Genomic DNA, 20,712 nt, shown 5'->3' with positions numbered 1-20,712 from the left:
TTTAGTATTATGCAGAATAAATCGCTCAGGAAAAGGTGTTAGGGAGACACCAATGCCACATAGAACATGGACCTTAAACTCACATATAAACCCAGCCACTTCAGTAATATGCAAAATAAATCACTTAGGAAAAGGTGTTATGAAGCCCTCGGTGCCACTTAAAATACGCAAGCACAAAAATTTCTTCCACACTTTAAGATTATGGTGGTGGAGAGAGAAGCCTTCACGTGGTGGCTCCAATATGGCCTGGCGGTGGAGCTGCCTGGTTGTACAACGTCTCTCAGGTTCCTATTTCTCGAATGAAGATTGGTAAAAAAAAAAAAAATCATCCTCAGCTTGCAGTCCACTGGGTTCACGTTCACATGAGCACAAAAGACAAGAGCATGAGAAGGTAGGTTATTTAACACAGCAAGGTTTGAGATGGAAGGAGACTCTACACACACACAGCAAAAGGAGTATGAGATAGAAGGATACTCTCTACATACACACAGCAAAGGAAGTATGAGATGGTAGGTTGCTCTACACACACAGCAAAGGAAGTATGAGATGGAAAGATACTCTCTACACACACAGCAAAGGAAGTATGAGATAGAAGGGTACTCTCTACACACACACAGCAAAGGAAGTATGAGATGGAAGGTTGCTCTACACACACAGCAAAGGAAGTATGAGATGGAAGGATACTCTCTACACACACAGCAAAGGAAGTATGAGATAGAAGGGTACTCTCTACGCACACACAGCAAAGGAAGTATGAGATAGAAGGTTGCTCTACACACACAGCAAAGGAAGTATGAGATGGAAGGTTGCTCTACACACACAGCAAAGGCAGTATAAGGAAGGATAGCCTACTTTCTACACACACAACACAGGCAATATGAGAAGGAAGGATACTCTCTACACACACAGCAAAGAAAGTATGAGAAGGAAGGATACTTTCTACACACACAGCAAAGGAGTGTGAGAAGGAAGGATACTCTCTACACACACAGCGAAGAAGCAAAGAAGTATGCGATGGAGGGACACACTCTGATGTTCAAGGAAGATTGAGAAATGTGGAAAGCCGAACACAACGCAGGCAAAGAATCGTCAGCGAATGTTTGCTTGCGATGACGCGGGTTGTAATGAGAGCAAGAGTACCAGGATGTGATGGCGTGTCTGACTGTGTGCTTACTGATGGTTAGAGAGAGAGAGAGAGAGAGAGAGAGAGAGAGAGAAAATGCTTACGGCGACACAACCTGATGTAAAATTTCCACTTAGAATTGCACCCACTCCGCCTCTCACTTCCCTCTGCTATCAATACTCTTTTCACTTCAGCTTGGCCCAGATTTTCGCCCTTATGCAGCTTATTCGACCTGTCTCAGTAGGAGAAAGATAATGTTGCGATTCTACATCCATCCATTGGACTTATTCGTGACTTGCATAAATCTCTCTCTCTCTCTCTCTCTCTCTCTCTCTCTCTCTCTACTGCTGAACTTTGTGTTTAACACTAGAATTTGGTGCTAGTCACGAAGAAGTGCTATGGAAAGGAGGTAGAGTTAAATCAGCACCATTTTCCTCCCATTGAGCTACGTGAAAAAACTGCAAAAGGACGAAAATTTGGACCAAGTGAAGGTGAAAGAACTACAACTTTTGCACCGACCTGTAGCCTATATCATCATTATCTCTTGACCTGATCTCCCCCATTATTATTGTTGTTGTTGTTGTTGCTGTTATTATTGTTTTTGTTATTGCTATCATTTTATAATTATTGCTATAATTGTTAGTAGTCGTAGTAGTAGTAGTAGTATTTATTATTATTATCATGATTATTGATATTATTATATTTATTATTGTTATTATTAGTATTAGTATTGGTATTTGAATTGCTATTTAATTTTGTGATAAATTTTTCGGTGATGTCCATGGAATCCTTTATTGTGTTGGTTTGTGTAATATTAAGTGTGTGTGTGTGTGTGTGTGTGTGTGTGTGTGTGTGTGTGTGTGTGTGTGTGTGTGAGAGAGAGAGAGAGAGAGAGATGCTGATCCAAGCTAATATCATCGAGGTTAAAATAGAAAAGTATAAGAATAAAATAAAAGCCAGTAGGATAGTGAAGGGTGAAAACTGAGTCCAGGAAGGTATAGTCAAAATATAGACTGTAGACTATACTTTGGGTGTATTGAAGCCGTTGAGTGTGATCTAGTTTTATCAGATGAAGAAAAGCTTAAAAGTACCAAGGCCCAAACACCTGTGGGGAATGGAAGCAGATGGAGTGCATCCTAATTAGCATAATATATTTAGTAGTCAGCTAGATGTAACACTTGTTTAACTTGCCGCACTACTGTACACCTGCCTGCCCATCTATCAAACTGTCTCTATCTATCTGTCTGTGTGTATCATTCTGTCTATCTGTATGTCTGTCTGTCACGGTAGTTCCAGCCATAACTCGAATACAGTAGTTTATATTCGATTTTAACCAAACTTGGTGGAAAAATTGAGGGTCATCCAACGAGGATTTTTTTTTTTTTTTAACTATGTTAAAAGGCAAGGTCACAGGACAAGACCAACATTGACTTTGCCCTATGACCTTTAACCTGGGAGTGGCTGAAGAGTTTTGTTATTGTCACAGGGTTAAATATGCAGCCTCTATTTTATTTCAGCTTAGGTAACCTGCACATCAAATTCATTCCGCGTAAGTCGAGAGGTCATCCCAAGTTAAATTTGGCGGGAATGTCGCTCCATCTTGGATCAAGTGAATGTCGTAGTTCTGGGTAATAATACCAGTCTAGCGCATTTTCCGCTAGATCTGTATTCACTTCCATTTAGCAACAATCCACAGCATGTATCGTCAAAAAATTCATTGGTTTAATAGAAATTTTTTTAAAATTTTGGGAATGTCAGCGATATTGTACTTATCTCTTGTATTTTTTCCCTTAGATATTTACCCTCCATCAGTGGCAATTTATTTTACGTGTAGCGTCAAGAAATCTAGCATAACAATAGATTTTTTTTTTTATATAGTTTTGGAGTATTCTAATGTTACTTTTTTCTATATATATATATATATATATATATATATATATATATATATATATATACACGGAATTTTTTTTTTTTTTTTTTACAAAGATTAGCTTGAAGATTTAGCAGCTTTAGTTCCTTGGGCATGTATTTAGTCTTAGTTTCAGCCACTAATTAACTCCGTCCATTTTGGGTTATTCTACTGTGACAACTCATCAGGAGAAACAGTTTATCATAGCGACGTAGTAGCGGTTTTTGCAGGCAAGTTTAGCGATGTGAGGTGGCTGTGTACCTGGCAACTCCTCTTCTATGTTTACATCTTGCAGGTTCGTCATAGTCAGCTGAGTTGCGTTTATCCAAGGTGGGAAGTTATAACTGTTATTTTTGCACATATCTGATTATTTTTTATATATACGTGTTTGTCTGTGTGTGTATATTTTAATCATAAGCTTTTGTAATGAAGTATATTGCCAAAAAGAAGGTTTAAGTAACTTCCTGGCTGCGGAAGGCCATTGTGACCTTGCCATTATTAACATTATAAAGCTGCAATAATCTGGCCAGTATAGTGAAATGTGTATGCTGTGTCTGCCATGATATAGAAACACTAGACAGTAGGTAATGGTTTCAAGATTAAATCCCCCTCTTCCCTTTGTCCATATCTTTGCTGTCAACAGTATGGTACCATAAAAGTGCTTAATAAATTTGCTCCTTCCCAGAATTTGAATTATTATTTTTTCTTCATTAATTATGTACGACAGTGATGCAGTATTTCTAGATTTCCTATTGGAATGAAGTGTTGACTGGATCCTTTGTCATTGTATTAACTGTTTACCAAACAGATGCGGCCTTTCCAGATTTTCAATTGAAATGAGCCTTTCGCAGGTTACTGGTTGTTATTCCAGGATTTTCACAGCTACTGGGGATTTTTATAAATTTACCTCTGACAGCTGTAGCCTAACTGAGGATTTAGAATGCATAAAGATTTTGGTGACGTCTGTCAGTAGCTGGCCATATTTAACGTTCCTAATGCGCAGTTTTAAATATGAAAGCTGGTTGTCAAATGCAAGTCAGGTTAGGTTGGATTAGGTTTGGTTTGGTTAGGCTAGCTTTGGTTAAATCATGCTTCCTGTCGATTTGACGTGGAATACACTAACACGTCCAGTTGGAGCAATGGTTGGCAAACAATGCGGCCAAAGTCGACTGAATGCGGCCAGTTGGAGAGATCGTTGGTAAACATTGCCTGGATGTTTCCTAAAATTCCCCCCCAAAAGGTATATTTTGTATTTTTCCAATCACTTCTTGCACTCACAGTGGAACAGTTAACTATCCGTGTTGCTTACATACCAAAATTACTTGTCTCGAGATATGTAATAGTTTTTTTTTTTTTTTTTTTTGTAAGTAGGTTCTATTATTGTACGTAATACTGCGTGTATCTTATACTTACAGAATATGAAGATTTAATTTAATTCCCGAGTGCTATTTTACCAACAAGTATCATATTTTAATGGATATCTCCTGTATGATTTACAGTATATAAAGATTTGCTTTATGATCACCCCTACTCTTGCCATCTTATAGTTGTGTGACGATTGTGCCATGATAAACGAACACAACGCACGATAATGTTTTGGCACAAGGTTTACGTAATGCAAATTTTAGTTTGCACACTGTTAGGTAGGTTATTATCACTGGGGGTTGGAGGGGGTGAAACCCCCCTGTTAGGTTTCAGTTAGGCTTCCACAGCTCTTTATGATTTTAAATTGCATTTATTTGAGATTGTGTTGATGGCATGTCCAGTCAGCAGGATCAGCTGTAAACACTGTGCCAGAGGGGCTCAGGTGGCTTTATTTTATAGCCTATCACCAAGTAGGTATACAGTACAGTGTTTTGTTTTTTCTCCAATCTTTTTGGATTGAAAATCTAATGTTAATCACCTGAGATGTTTCTAGTACTGGTACTAAAATTATTTTCCTTGAGAACGAAGGTCTGTAAGAAAACAGCTTGAATCACTGCATCAGTGTTGTTCATATTTACCTTTCTTTTTCTTTACAGTTTAATGACATGGGATAGGGTTAGGTTCAACAGAGGTAACGTTATTACAGGAGGCCTTCACTTTACAAATGGATGATGTTCCTGAAAAACCATTTGTGAAATGACTTTTCATTGTGTGAACCCATTATAACATGGGTTAAATAGAGTTAAGTTCTGGGATCCTGATTTTTCCGCCATCCACCCGTATTGACCCCTTTCATGTTCCATCTGAATCAATACTTGTGTCTTTTATGACTCCCTAACCTTTAATCTACAACTACATCTATGATTTAACATGCAACTTGTCAGTAAAAAACATACCATAAGTAACACTTTAACTGAATTTTATTTTCTTAAATGTAACAGTACTGTTTAGGTTTGATATGGGAAATTACATTAATTACATCAATGAGTTAATTAGATGTTGCACTTGTCACAGTGGTACTGTACTGTTATGGATGGCAGGGCAGGAGTGAATGGTGTGCATTTTCTCCGTCAGTTGCACTGTGGTGGAATCAGCTGACTGAGAGTGCGCGTGGTTTAAAATTGCCCACGGAAAAAATTTATCAAAGTGAATTTTGGTGTTCGTCAGGTGAGTGAAAGGGTAGGAAAACACGATCTTCGTTAAAACGAATTTTCATTGCGTGATCCTTCGTAAAGTGAGGGTCGCCCGTACTAAGGTGGACATTTGGTTAAATGAAGGCCTAACTTCCAGTGTTTAGACAGCCATTTACTTCGTGTGCAGGTGGATGCTGGTAATTCTGTGTCCAGACCTGAATCCTCTTTAATTTTTTTTTTTTTTCCAAAGCCATGGCACCTGATTCTGAAGATGAAATAATGGCATCATGTTAATATCATTTTAAGTGTTAACCAACCTTGACACCATTAAACTCGGCCTAGACCCATGTAGTTCGAGCCTAATGAAGACCAATTTCTAACCTTACCTTAGTCATGAGCCGTAAGTGTTAGGGCTTTATAACAATAATACCGGTATATACCTCCTTTGTTACAGATATATCTTCAGATTAAGCTGGTTGGTGGTGGACTGACTTTGCTTCAAAATCATATTTGACTTATTATATAATTACTCCATAATTTATCTAGTTTTCACTTGAGCAGCACAATTAGTAGATAAAATTTTCATGGACCCTCCAGAAATTCAGTAAATATTGGTCTAAGTAGAAAGTAAAGAAAAAAATTCTAATCTTATGCTCCTGATAGGGTAAAGTTTTGTACTTTCAGACAGTTATGAGTTTTGTGGATAAACCAAGGTTGTTTTTATTATTTACCATATGTATTAATTTATTTATTTTTTGTGATTTGTGATTTAGTTTGAGAGGAGCGAGAGAGTGCTGTTGATTGGAGACATGAATGGCAAAGTTGGGAATGTACGAGTGGTTGGTCAGTGGGGTGTGCCAGCTGAAGTAGATGGGAATGGTAGTGCTTTGGTGGACATCTGTGCTTGTAAGGGGTTGGCAATAGCCAATACCTACTTTCGTCATAAGATGATCCACCGGTATACATGGAGAGTGATGAGGAGGATGGATGGTGAACTTGTTGAACGAAAGGCAATGTTAGACTACGTGTGTGTGGATGAGCGAATGAGAAGACAAGTGTTGGATGCAAGAGTGTGGAGAGGGTGGGGGAATGGAGTCTCGGACCATCACTTAGTGATGGCCAAGGTAAAGATGCAAAGAAAGTGGTTGAGAAGGCGAAGGGGAAGACAGGAGGAAGCAGCTCCTGTGAGAAGAGTAGAGAAATTGCAAGATAGTGAGAAAATGACAGAGTATAAGAGCATAGTGGAAGAAAGATTGGGAAGGTATGAGCTAGAGCAGATGGAAGGGGTGGAAGACGTATGTAAGATATTCACGGAAGAGATAGGCGCAGCGTGTGAGGTGGTTTGTGGAGTGAGGAGGAGATGTAGGGGTGTGCAAGGGACAGCATGGTGGAATGATGAGGTGAAACGAGCTGTGGAACAAAAGAAGAAGGCATATGGTGAATGGTTGGCGAGTAGAGGTAGGGGAGAAGATGAGAGAGAGAAGAGAGGTATATGTGAGCAGGAGAAGGAGGTTAAGAGACTGGTGAAGGAGAGTAAGAAGAAAGTGGATGAAGAGTTTGGGAGGAATCTGAGTGTGAAATGGAGGGAGAGTAAGAAATTGTTTTGGAAGGAGGTAAAGAAAGTAAGGCAGTGTGAAAAGGGAAATAATAGGGGAGTGAAAGATAGGAATAATAGATTGTTGGTGGAGAAGAGAGAGAAATTGAGGAGATGGAAGGAGCACTTTGAGGATTTGTTGAATGTAGAGAGTGAGAGCAGTGTGAGTATAAGTGGTTGGGGAATGGCTGGGAGAAGAAGAGATGAGAGGAGGGAGGAAGAGATCAGTAGGGCGGAAGTAGTGGAAGCAATGAAGAAGATTAAGCTGGGAAAGGCCCCAGGAATTGATGGAGTGTGTGGTGAAATGCTTAGGTATGGGGGTGAGACTGTTGTGGAGTGGATATGGAAGTTGTGTAGATTGGCTTGGGAAGAGGGAAGGGTTCCAGAGGACTGGAAATCAGGTATAATTGTTCCTCTGTACAAAGGAAAAAGGGAGAGAGAAGTATGTGGTAACCATAGGGGTATTTGCCTTCTTAGTGTGACTGGTAAAATATATGGTAGAATACTCATTGATAGGGTTAGGCATATGACAGAGGAGCTAGTTGGAGAAGAACAAGGGGGATTTAGGAAGGGAAAAGGGTGTGTAGATCAGATATTTGTTCTAAGATGTTTAGTGGAGAAGTATCTAGAGAAGGGAAGGAAAGTGTATGCTGCCTTCATGGACTTGGAGAAAGCTTATGACAGAATAGATAGGCAAGATATGTGGAAGGTATTAAGAATATATGGAGTGGAGGGGAAATTGTTGAGTGCTGTAAAGAGTATGCGACGGGGAGCTAGGGCTACGGTGCGAGTGGATGGTGAGCTGAGTGAGTTCTTTGATCTCAATGTGGGACTGAAACAGGGGTGTGTGATGTCTCTATGGCTGTTTAATATATATATGGATGGGGTTGTAAAGGAGGTGCAAGGTAGGGCAGTGGATGTGGGGGTGGCCCTAATGAATGAGGGTGAGATTTGGAAGCTTCCGGTGTTGCTGTGTGCTGATGATACAGTATTGTTGAGTGAAGATGAATGGGAGTTGCAAGGTTTGGTGAATGAATATGGGACAGTGTGTAGGAGGAGGAAGCTGAAAGTTAATGTAAACAAAAGTAAAGTTATGGTGTTTGAGAAGAATGAAGTCACAGAGTGTGCAGTGAGGTTGGATGGTGAGGATATGGAGAATGTGAGTGCATTCAAGTACTTGGGTAGTGTGATGAGTAAGGATGGAACTTTGGGGGATGAAGTACGTGAAAGGGTACAGCAGGGAAGGAAGGTTGTTGGTACACTGAAAGCAGTGATGAGAAATAGGGAGGTGAGTATGGAAGTTAAGAAGTCACTGCATGATAGTATTGTGATCCCTACCCTGACGTATGGAAGCGAGGCGTGGACCTTGCAAGAGGGGAACAAGTCAAGAGTGAGAGCAGTGGAAATGAGAGTTACTTGAGAGGAGCATGTGGAGTGACGTGGAGGGACAGGTTGACGAATGAAGAAGTGAAGGAACGTTGTGGGGTAGATGTGGATGTGGTTGAGAAGATTAGGAGAAATACACTGAGGTGGTTTGGACATGTGGAGAGAATGGAGAATGAAAGACTGACTAAGAGGGTGTATGTAGGTGAGGTGGAGGGAGGGAGAGGGAGGGGTAGACCGAGGATGAGGTGAAGGGATGGAGTTGAGAGGTATATGAGGGAGGGGGGGGTGAGTTGGGGGGAGGGTAGTCAAATGGTGGGTGACAGAGTGACTTGGAGGCGTTTTGTCTGCGGCCACCCTTTACGGGATTAGGGCGTCGGGCTATAGATAGATAGATAGATAGATTTAGTCAGTTTAAACCTTCAGTGCTGTCAGGAATGCTTTGTTTTGCCATTTATTCCTTTTCCAGTTGACATTTAGGACCTGTAGGAATGTGGGGGTTTTGTTGGGTGAAGTGTGAAAAATTCAGCATTTGTGACAGTAGTGAGAAAATTGGCTGATTTAAAGTAAAAAGAAAAAAAAAATAGTTTAACTTCACCAAGCATAACTTAATGTTTTAATTTCTCACTGCCTCTCACATCAGCTTGATGTGGTTAGAGGCAGTATTTACTTGAAGAAAATACAGCCTCTTTAATATGCATCTGTGACAGAAACAATGCTGGAAAAAATTATGGCTGATGCCAGAGAATACAGCAAAATGGGAAGGGGTGTCATTATCCAGAAATGCAGTAATACTGCAGATGAACAAAACAGGATGTTTAATGGTAATTTATGGTAATTGAAGTAGCTAGGTGTAACCAGTTTACACATGAACCTTATGTTTTTCTTTTTGTGTGTGAATAGCCTTAATAAACCCCTTCAGAATGGAAGACCTTATGTTGAGTAAAAATTCATCCTGTAGCAGCAAGAATGTACTTAAAAAGGATGTTACCCAGATTCAGTGGGTTAAAGCCTAGTGTCTTGTAGAGAATTAATCTGATGGAGCCTGCCCCATTTCTACCCTCTAAATTATAACACTGAATGGGTGAAAGGTGGGAAGCTCAGCACATTTTATGAGCTTTGCAGATTATTGCACTTTGTGCTACAATTTTTGCTCTCAGTTAAGACGATCCCCAACATCCTTTAGTTATATTATTGAAACTGTTTTAGAACTGTCCATTTCCTCATTGCAGGTTAAAGGTGGGTTAATAGCAAAGCAGAAAGATTTTTGTATAGCTAAACATCTCTCAGTTCCCTCCCTATCTCCCAACAGGAGGATAGTGGACTGTAGGAGGAGGATAACTTCAGCATGCAGTCCACTGGGTTCACATTTCAGATGATCCTGGGGTTACAACAACTACTGCCACTATAAGATAATTTTGTCCCTTTCAGGAACATGGAGACACAGGAACAAAAGAAGATTCATGTTAACCCAGATTTCATCACAGGTGGAGGACAGAGAGTGAAGCCCAAGGTGCACTTCAACCCAGCATTCCTTCAGAAGTCTACAGCTGTTCACACCAGTTATCATCCTGTCTCGAGTGTATTTGAACAGAACCCTGTCAGACTTGAGGATAATTTTGGCAAATATGAAGTCAAAAGACCTGTTACCTCAAGTAATTCGTTACAGAATAAGTATTTCACACCTCAGCACCCTCCAGTAAAGTTAAGTGAACCACACAGCAAATTGTCATATGGTAATAAGTGTCAGACCTTAAAAAACAAACACTATTATGGTAAAAAAAATAATAATATATGGCAGTATACTTACAGTAAGCAAAACCCATACACCCAGAAAAGTGTTCAGCTACCTCACCCTACAAGTCCAGTGAAGACAAGTGGTGGTGTAGCTGTGAAGCCTCCTTCTGCTTATTCATGGACTTCCAAAGCATCATGTAATGGCACACAGGCAACACATTCAGCTTCCACTGCCACTAGCTCTGGTAGAACTACACTAGTTTCTGTACTCAGTGCTCAGAACCATGTGCAAGCATATCATAAGAAAAACTCTTTAGGTGTTAAGTCAGAAAATCTTTCCATTGTTGCACAGCAAAGCAAGTTCAAGTTTGTTAAGAGTGAAGCTAAAGTATCACCTGTAGCTGACTTCAAAGTGTCCCAGTGTATCAAAAAAGAGAAAGGTGCATCCTTAAATACAAAGAACATCAAAACCTGTGATAGTGTTAATGTTCATGAAGTAAGCAACAGGAAAAATCTTAGTACAAATTTGAATAAGATACAGACACACAGAGCATCTACAAGTATGCCCACCAGAGACAAATCTCCACCCATCACATCTAAACCATCATCCAAGCCCACATCACAGGGTTCCAGTATACTAGTTAATCCTAAGTTTTTGCAGAATTACCCAAATGAAACACAGACTTTGGCATTAACACTGAAAGAGCCATCATTGTCCTTAGAACAGAAAAGCCCTCCTGAAAAGTTTGTGCCTGAACCATGTAGGAAGGATAAGTTTAAGATTGTCTCAAGAACCAAGCTTGTTAGACAGAACATAACACCTAAAAGAAAAGCAGATAGTGTCCCTCCTGAAAAGTTTGTGTCTGAAGCCAGTAGGAATGATAGATTTAAAATTGTCTCAAAAACAAAGCTCATAAGAAAGAATATCACACCAAAAAGAAAAGGAGATGATAAAAATGTAAATAGTGCATTGGTAAAGGAAAGAAGTTGCCTTAGTATATCACAGAGCTCTCCGAGAGGGCTAAAGTTAGCCAAATCTTTGAAAGCCCAGTCACCGGCCTTTACTTCTTCCTTTAGCCCCAGAACACATGCCAGGAAACATTTCCCTTTTATATCTAGGACAAAAATAGTTAGGAGTCAGTCTGGAGATTGTGCAGAGGGTGGTGGATTGTCTGGAAAACCAAAATACTCATACAAAACCAAGACCAAGCTTATACGGAGCCATTCAGATAACATTTCAGATAAAGGCATAGTCAGGACACCTGCTGGTAAGACCGACATAGAAGGAAAAAGGAGGTTCCATGTTCTCTCCAAGACTAAGTTAGTTCGGAGAAGGTCTAACTCTGGATCGTACAAAACCAAAGCATTGAGGTCCGCTGGAAAGGTCTCTGCAACTTACCCAGGTAAACGGGCAATAATTAAGAGGCATAAATTGGTTAGAAATGCATCTTTATCACCTCATCATCGCTTAAGGAGTACTTCCAGAGACTCGAGATTTAAATATGCTAACACTCCCTTCAGGGTCACAAAAAGCTATCACAAGCTTTCAGTCAACCAAAAACTTGCCAAAGGAATAGTGTCAAAGTACAAGATAAATCGCCTGAAGTCTGAACCGTTTGTGGTTACACCGATGAACTCCAGGTTTCAAAGGTATCCGGTTGGTTCAAAGAAGAGGTACAAGTCTTCAGTTCCACACAGCCAGAGGTCAGTATGTTTTTTTCATATGCTAATATTAAACCTTTCAGCCAAATTATGCATTTGAGATTTTTTCATACTACCACCAAACTATTTTGTTACAGTTTTACTCAGTTGTATTTGTGAAAGAATTAACCAAAGCTATATCTAAAGACCGTCCTGCGTGATCAGAGGGCACCTGTGGTGTCTGAGTTCACTGATCGTGAGTTTTGAAGGATGGTGATGAAACTTGCTATAAACAGAAATGATACTTGAAAATACTGTTGCTTGTCCTAGTACGGTATGGCTGATGCCAGAGAATGCAACCAAATGACAAGGGGTGTCATTATGTGTGCATACATGAAAAAAGCTGCAAAAAGGATGAAAATCTGGGTCAAGTTAGTGTAAAAGACTTGTAATAATTGCTGTTTGTATTTCCTATTTACAGGCAAACAGGGAAGCGCTCAGACCGCTTCATCAACATTGGGGGCATCATGTACAAATCCACCAAAACTACCCTGAGGAAACAGTGTGTCAAGACTAATCCTCAGATGTCCAGGAGTCGTAAAGGTAAGGGTATATGTGTCTTAATTAATTCACTTCTCTGATGTTTTTATATTTTATCCTTGTTGTTGTGGTCCCTGTTTTATTTAAATGTGAATGTGGTGGATTGAAAGAGTTACCTGCACACACACACACACACTCACGCACGCACGCACGCACACACTCTCTCTCTCTCTCTCTCTCTCTCTCTCCTTATGTCCAGCAGTCCTCTTACATACCACACATCACCACACATGTCACCACTTAGGCACTTTACCCACCATCCATACTGAATACATGTCGGTGTTCAGTCTCTAATGGGCCATTGCATTTTTTAGTTAGTTCTGTTTTTCATGTCAGTAGATTGAAATGCAGTTGTAAACTAACGATGGGTGCAGTAGAAAAATGCCTTTACTTGGTGGTACAGATATAGCCAGGCAATGGAGTTGGCTCATGATACAGTTGCTCATAGCTCCTTCCCTATTCTCCAAATGGAGGATGGTTAATTGCAGAAGAAAAGGCAGCTTCAGCCTTCAGTCCACTGGGTTCACATTCAGATGAGCCTGACATTGCAAAAACAGCAGCATGAAACTAACAATGGGTTATGATATTTCCAGAATCATGCATTGTGATACTGCGTGGGGAGAAATTCCAGCTGGGTGCTGGAGGACGAACTCTGAAGCGTGTGGATGAAGGATCAGCCAGCAGGCACATGGCTACAATGGGGCTGCCTCGGGTGCACATAGGAAGGAGGATCTACTCGCGCACCAAGACTGGAGTCTACAAACTTACAACCATTCACCAGACAAGGGCTGTACTAAGGTAAAATATAACTTTTCTGTCTTTCTTTTTGTATTTATTTATTTACTGATATATATTTCATTTGCACTGGGTATAGATGTCATAGCTAGTTCCCTAAGCCTCAGCAATCATATGTGTTGCTTTATATAAATTCTCAGCCCTTTCAGTCTCGTGACATTGTTATTCTTGTTCTTTCCTAATGACTTTATTCTCCTTGTATAATACTTAAAGGGTTAGGTTTAGCCTCAGTGAACCCAGCCACAACAAGATATTTCCCATGAGTTGAAAAAAAGAAAAAAAAAAAAAAAAAAAAAAAAAAAAAAAAAACAGGCTGATGAAGTTAATAATTTCCCCATCCATAAACATATACCCGTACATCAAGTAATTAATTTTGTAGTTTATTCTTGGTATTATTGTATGATTTGATTCAGCATAGGAAAGCCCCCCAGGTTGTATATGACTCCTCCAGCTTAAAAGTATATCCTAAGCTGAATAAAATAGTCAAGAGGTAGTAAGAATAGGCTGGAAAATATATCATATGACTGAAAGGGTTAATGCTGGTGTGCATCCCTAATAAACTCCATTCTCAGTACTGTTATATGGCTGTTCATTTCTGCAGCTCAGTTGATAAAATTTAGCCTTTATTATTATTTATTATTGTTAATGATTTTTCGTCAACCTGTCCCTCCATGTCACTCCAATGAGTTACTTGAGAGGAGCATGTGGAGTGACATGGAGGGACAGGTTGACGAATGAAGAAGTGAAGGAACGTTGTGGGGTAGATGTGGATGTGGTTGAAAAGATTAGGAGAAATACACTGAGGTGGTTTGGACATGTGGAGAGGATGGAGAATGAAAGACTGACTAAGAGGGTGTATATAGGTGAGGTGGAGGGGGGGAGAGGGAGGGGTAGACCGAGGATGAGGTGGAGGGATGGAGTTGAGAGGTATATGAGGGAGGGGGGGTGAGTTGGGGGAGGGAGTCAAATGGTGGGTGACAGAGTGACTTGGAGGCGTTTTGTCTGCGGCCACCCTTTGCGGGATTAGGGCGTCGGGCTATAGATAGATAGATAGATAGATAGAATGATTATTTTTTAGTGGTAGGTGGGGGCGCTCACCATCCACTCACTCAATGTAGTGCTGCTCTTGGGTGATTGTCCATTTCTCCCTTCCCTCTTTCCTTCCTTCCTCTTCTGTCTTTCTTTCCTTCATTCTTGCCTCTTCCTTCTGTCTATGGGTAACCGTACATTGAGTGACAAGCCAAATGGTTTCCTGTACACCAGGAAGCCATCATCCATTTACTACACTGGGTGGTAACCTCATAACCAGATCATGGTGCCTGGTGGTTTAGTGGGTAATTAAGGCACTCCAGCTGGATTGAACCTGTGTAAGTTTATATTCAAGGGATGGTTGGGGTTTATTGCTCATGTAATGCCACTCTGAGATGAGTGAGACTGGTCACTCAAATGTCAGGACCAACTTGCCTAGCCCCGGGCTCCTACGCTCCTCATGGGGTGGCATAGGATTAGATGATGGATGGATGGATTATTATTATTATCTTTATTATCTTCACCATCATTGCTTGTAAAATCACCAGGCCACAGTTACTTGCTCTTTCTAACTGAGATTTTTACAGATTTCATAAGCAAAAGAGCTTTTCAAACTCCTGGTTTTGCAAATTCCCTCCAGTACACCACATTATACATTGCTGCTTTTGTATCACACTTTTTTTTTTTAATTAAAAATTTAACCTAGTATCCTCATTTATTTTTACAATATTTTTTTCTGTCATTCATGGAGTAGTTCTGTATTTTCTGTTGGAATATTGATTTATGTATAGTATTGGTAGTTTTTGTTGTCACTGTTGTAGCCTTTCTATTGATGTAGGTGGTTGGCTGCCATCATCCTTGGAAAGTACTGCGTATACCTTAAAGTGACGTGTTTCAGTAAACTTTGTATCCATCCATCCATCATGTAATCCTATGTCACCCCATGAGGAGCGTAGGAACCTGGGGTAGGCAAGTTGACCTTGACATTTATGATGAGAGTGACCAGCCTCACTCATCCCTGAGTGGCATTACGTGAGCAATAAACCCCAACCACCCCATGGATATAATCCTACACAGGCTCAATCTGATTGGAGGACCTTAATTACCCACTAAACCACCAGGTGCCCACCCCATGGATATAAACCTACACAGGCTTAATCCGGTTGGAGCACCTTAATTACCCACTAAACCACCAGGTGCCATAATTTGGTTATATAGTTACCACCCAACGTAGGAAATGATTTCCTGGTGTACAGGAAACCATTTGGCTTGTCACCCAATGTAGGGTCACCCATAGGCAGAAGGAAGAGGAAGGAAAGAAGAAAGGAAAGGGCAGACATCCAAAGCAGCACTGCACTGAGTAAGTGGATTGTGAGTGCCCCCACCTACCAAGCCATAAAATAATTTCGTATTTTGGCCGTCCAGTCTTGACCAGACTGATGCACCACAACATTGCAAGTATTAGTACATGACTTAAGTATTCTTTATTTTACAGCAGGTTGACTTAAGTTGTGAGTTAAAATCCATAAAAACCCAACCAACTGCTGCCCGCCAATGGCTCAGTGTTGGTGGTGACAAGCCAATGTAGTGGTCCTCGGCCACAACACGGTGCTGGGTGGGTCTGATGTCTGGCCTGGGCCAGACAGTGCAGGACAGGAAAAGTTCAAGTTGATGCTGCCGCCCAACAGAGAGAGGCCTGAATGCTGGAGTAGCAAACTTAGAAAGCTGTCACATTAACATGTGTAAAATACTGTGCCTGCTGTGCTGGGATTGTGTTCCTACAGCTGTCATAGTGGACTCCCCGGAGGCCAATGGCTCAGTTTATGTTCATGAACACATTGTTTCAGGTGTGCCTTCTTTAACATGCAGTGGTGGGCCTATGAGGTTGAGTAACTTGAGCCTTGAAAGCAGCCGAGGACTGTACTGCCAAATCAGATTACTAAATATTGTACCGTAAACTAATAGGACAAAAATCATTGAGGAAGGAGTTGGTCCCATAATTACATTTGACCAGTCTGAATATAGTCACCAATAGGAAGAGAAGTGGAGACACAGGTGACAGGCCTATGTAGGGTGTGTTTGAGACACACAGTGGAAAGAGCTCAGAATGGTATGTTGCAGACAAGTCTGACATGCAGATATTTTTATGGAGAGGTGAATAGTCATGGATAGGTATGGAAAGGTGGGGATTCTGGTTGCAGAGTATTTGGTATACAGGGAGTTGGGGATTTGGAAAGTGTATGCAAGTCCACTGGTCAGTGGAAGTACTGGTTCAGGGGTACTTTTCCTTTTTTGCTGAAAGGCAAAACTTACCATTCAGTAGGACTTAGTGGGCCACATTCTACCTGTTATGTATGCATGTAAATGAGACAAGAATACTGCAACTTGTCTAAGTGCAGTGTAATAGGTTTTACATCGTCGGTGTGGTTATTCACTATTTGAATCCTGTCCTCATTTCACTTACTATAAATGCAGCAATGAGATGTGAAACCTTAAATATTACCCATTAAGATTTGGACACCAGTCTCTAAAAAACAAGTAAAAATGGATTATGGTCACTTGATATACCATTATGTAATGTGATGATGCCAAGGCTATAGGTTATTCTTCTACCCTGAAATATTATTCACTACATCAGTTTTACTTTGAACCCTGTATCTCACAGAAAGGATGACAAGGGACTTGAAGCATTTTGTGACTTTACTGTATATATAAATGTGCAGCATATGTGTAACACTTGGTCTCTTCCTATCCAGCTCTGCTCGACATCGTAGCTTGGCCACATTGCAGCAAAGAAGAAAGAAGGGGCAAATGCAGAAACGTAACCAGTTCTGTATGTTCTTCAACCGTTTTGGGAGGTGTGCCAAGAAGGAGCGTGGTGAGTGCCCCTTCATCCATGATCCCAAGAGAGTGGCGGTTTGTACACGGTACGTCTTTTTCCTCTTATCAGTGTTGTATTAGGTTAACACTGAGGCATGTATTCTTGTCAGCTTGGAAGGCTTTTAAACACCTCTTCCTTAACATTACATTTTTTTTTTATTACAGCATATTATTCTCTTGTTTGTAATTAAATCCTTTTCATGCCAACATAGATTGCATAAAAAATACTAGAAAATATCCACATGTCATATGCAGAAATCAGTTGGTAAGAGACAGATGCTGGGAAGCCTCGTTAACCAATAAGAATATGGCCATCAGACTCCTGTGATACATTCTCATCTTCATAAATTAGTGTCATGTATGTTTTAGGGTAATACTCAGCATGTATATATTCAGCTAACACAGACGAACCTCTTCTGACATTAGCTGGAATATGATATTGTAAATGTTTCAGACTATGAGAAGATTACATTACAGTTTATATTTACTTCGTGGTGGCAGGTTTCTGAGAGGTCGATGTCCTGTCAAGACGTGCCCATTTTCACATACGGTAGACCCGGATAAGATGCCTGTCTGTTCACACTTCCTGCGCTCCATTTGCACCAGAGATCCCTGCCCCTATCGTCACGTCAAGGTCAATCCTGCCGCACCAATCTGCTTGGACTTTGTAAAAGGACTCTGTAAGGCTGGTGCTGAGGTAAGTGCTATCGTGATTGTTGTTGCTCATTATACAGAAAATCTTACTGGTCAAGCAGTTTATTGGATGGAGAGGAATTGGACAGTGGGAGGTTCATGTACTTTTATTGTTACAGTAGGGTTCCATTTATCCTAACAGAATAGTATGGAATGCATTTCAGGTCATTTGATTGAACTGATCCAGTAACTTGGAGTTTATCCTTAAATAGAGAAGATCTAGCTCATATAGCTAGGCACAGAGCAGGACATCACCCAGCCCTCCAGCTACTAGCTTAAATTTTGATTGGATGGAATCCTAGATGATGTGTCTAGCTGTAGAATAAGCCTACACAGCATAAAACATATAAGCACTGCACAGCACATGCCACACTTAGATGCGGACACAGCATCAACAGTGTTAGGGAGCTTATGGGACAACCCCATAGGCCCATAGGGACAGTCGCTTACCTATGGTTGATTGGTCTGCCTGACCTGATGAACTGGGGTTGAGCTACAACAAGAACATCGTGAGCTGTAATGCAGTTAGATTACTAGAATGATCTGAGTGAATCATGAAGCACAGCAGCTGAACACAGTACACTGTAATGCTGTGTAAAATTATTGTTGCTCACTAAACAGATAAATACAGTTTGTTATTAAGCAGATAAGCATCCCTGAACTTGATATTACACCTACTTTGTTACAGTGCAAGAAACAGCATGTTCTGGTTTGTGAGGAGTATCAGAGCACAGGCAAATGCCCAAGAGGCACTGCCTGTCCTCTGTCTCACCACAAAAGAAAGAAGTTCACTTCAGTTTCAACAAGACCAGCAGAAGCATCACCAGGGAAGAAGGAAAACCATATGCTTAACAGGAAGAGGAAGAGAAGTGAGAGTGATGTGCTTGGGAGGCCTAAATCTAAAAAGAGAACAGAAAAGACTCTCGTAAATACTGCAGGTAAAGTTCCTTACCAAAGATATTTCAGCATGACAACAGGCAGTACTGAAATGGAGGAGGAGGATGTTGAGAATTGTGCAGCAAATGGGGAGAAGGGTAACAGTGAATCTTCATCAGTCAGCAATGTATCAGCCACTCCTGCTAATTCTGCCAGCCTTATAGCCAGTACTGAAACTCCTGAAAAACATTTATCTAGTAGAGTGACAGACAGGAAATACGTGAATTTAGATTTTAGCAGCACCACAACAAGCACTCCTATAACAGACTTTAAGGAAACCAGACTAAGATTACTTGAAAAGGTTGAACTTCTAAAGAAAGCCCACAGTGCATATACTAACTGTGATAATCAGGCTAACACAAACACTGCAGTAAAAGGAGGTGGACAGAAGTTGGGTCCATGTGAAGCTGGAGTTGAAAATGCAGAGAATGTTAGTAGTATGGAAGAGTCCTGTGCGATTATAGATAGTGATTCTGTGAGCATTAATTTAGTACAAAGAGCACCACTTCCCAGGAGGCTTCCCTCATTCATCTCTCTGACCATGGATGAAGCTGTAGAAGATATGTGATATGTCTGTGATATATTTGTATCATTTTATACTCTTTTTTTTTTTTTACTTTAACTTAGCTTAAAATTACCATCTCTCCATCTTGAACGCTGAGTTATGTCAATAGTGTAACACTGTTATGTGATGCTATACTGTTTTTACACTAACTTGGTTTAAGATTACCATATATCTATCTTGAATGCTGAGTTGTAACGATAGAGTAACACTAGAATGTGATGCTAGTCATGAAGAAGTGCCATGGAAAGAATGTAGAGCCATAGCGTTATCTCTGTCTGCCACTGAGCCACATGAAATAAGCTGCAGAAGGACGAAAATCAGGGCTAAGTTAAGGTGAAAGAAGTATAGAATTTTGCACTGTTGTATTGTATCTCAGGACAGTATTGTACTATGATAAGATGTACAGTAGTAATATAGTGTATGGTATGTGAAAAAATAATTAAGGGTCGTATTTTAGGTCGCATAGGAGACTTCATTGCACCTTGCTCATTTTGACGTATTATGCATATTACACCTTTAAATTATCGTTTATGTGCAGAATAAATCACTAAGGAATAGGTGTTACATATTATCCAAAGCCACTTTGAATACGACCATTGTTATTGAACCTGTTCATGTATATGATATTACACTACACCAAATGTACAAAATTGATAGAAACATGGACCTCTAGTTATATGCAGAACCCTGAGTGATATTACTGGCCTCAAATTTAGTTCTGGCCTACAAAATGCTTTATATACAGAATTTAAGTTTTATACTATACATAGCTTGTGTTACCAGCCAAGAATAAAAATGGTTCTAGTTTTCTATGTGTAAGTAAATAAAGAAGAAAGAATATTTTATACTGGTATATGGTGTGTGTTGTGACTGATCCTTGTACTAGTCATGTACTAGGTATTAAGTGGTAGGTGGTTGCGACCATCATCCACTCACTTGATGTAGTGCTGCCTAGTCCTTCCTTCACCTTTATCATTCTTTTTATGTGTCTTCCCATCTTTCTTCATCTTCCCTGTCACTTTTTTATTACTTTTCTTTCATTTTCAGGTGGCTTTACATTGAGTGACAAGCCTAATGGTTTCCTGTAAGCCAGGAAACCATTTACAATGCTGAGTGGTATCCATATAACCAATCCATGTGTTCCCTACTTTTCAGCAAGTTGGTTGGCAGAGGTTTAGTGCCCCTCCCCGTAAAACAACTAACTCAAGAGACACATCCACCCCTTATGGGATTATGGCATTGGCTATAAATCGATAGATAATGGGTATT

At 40.3% G+C, this 20,712-nt stretch overlaps 1 protein-coding gene across 1 annotated transcript; it reads left to right on the top strand.

Annotated features, from left to right (window-relative positions):
• The first annotated feature begins 362 nt into the window (after nt 1–362).
• On the top strand, nt 363–20,221 carry ZC3H3 (Zinc finger CCCH domain-containing protein 3). The gene is made up of 8 exons (XM_080285270.1): nt 363–391; nt 9,999–10,222; nt 10,622–12,008; nt 12,427–12,548; nt 13,139–13,343; nt 17,126–17,296; nt 17,751–17,946; nt 18,631–20,221. Exons 1-8 carry the CDS (start codon nt 363–365, stop codon nt 19,444–19,446), a joined length of 3,150 nt encoding a protein of 1,049 aa, XP_080141396.1. The 3' UTR covers nt 19,447–20,221.
• The last annotated feature ends 491 nt before the right edge of the window (nt 20,222–20,712 follow it).

Source organism: Coenobita brevimanus, chromosome 105 (genome assembly GCF_032717465.1).
Source record: "Coenobita brevimanus isolate Jiangsu-jjx chromosome 105, ASM3271746v2, whole genome shotgun sequence".
Taxonomy (NCBI): domain Eukaryota; kingdom Metazoa; phylum Arthropoda; class Malacostraca; order Decapoda; family Coenobitidae; genus Coenobita; species Coenobita brevimanus.
This window is presented reverse-complemented; position numbering and strand designations above follow the sequence as displayed.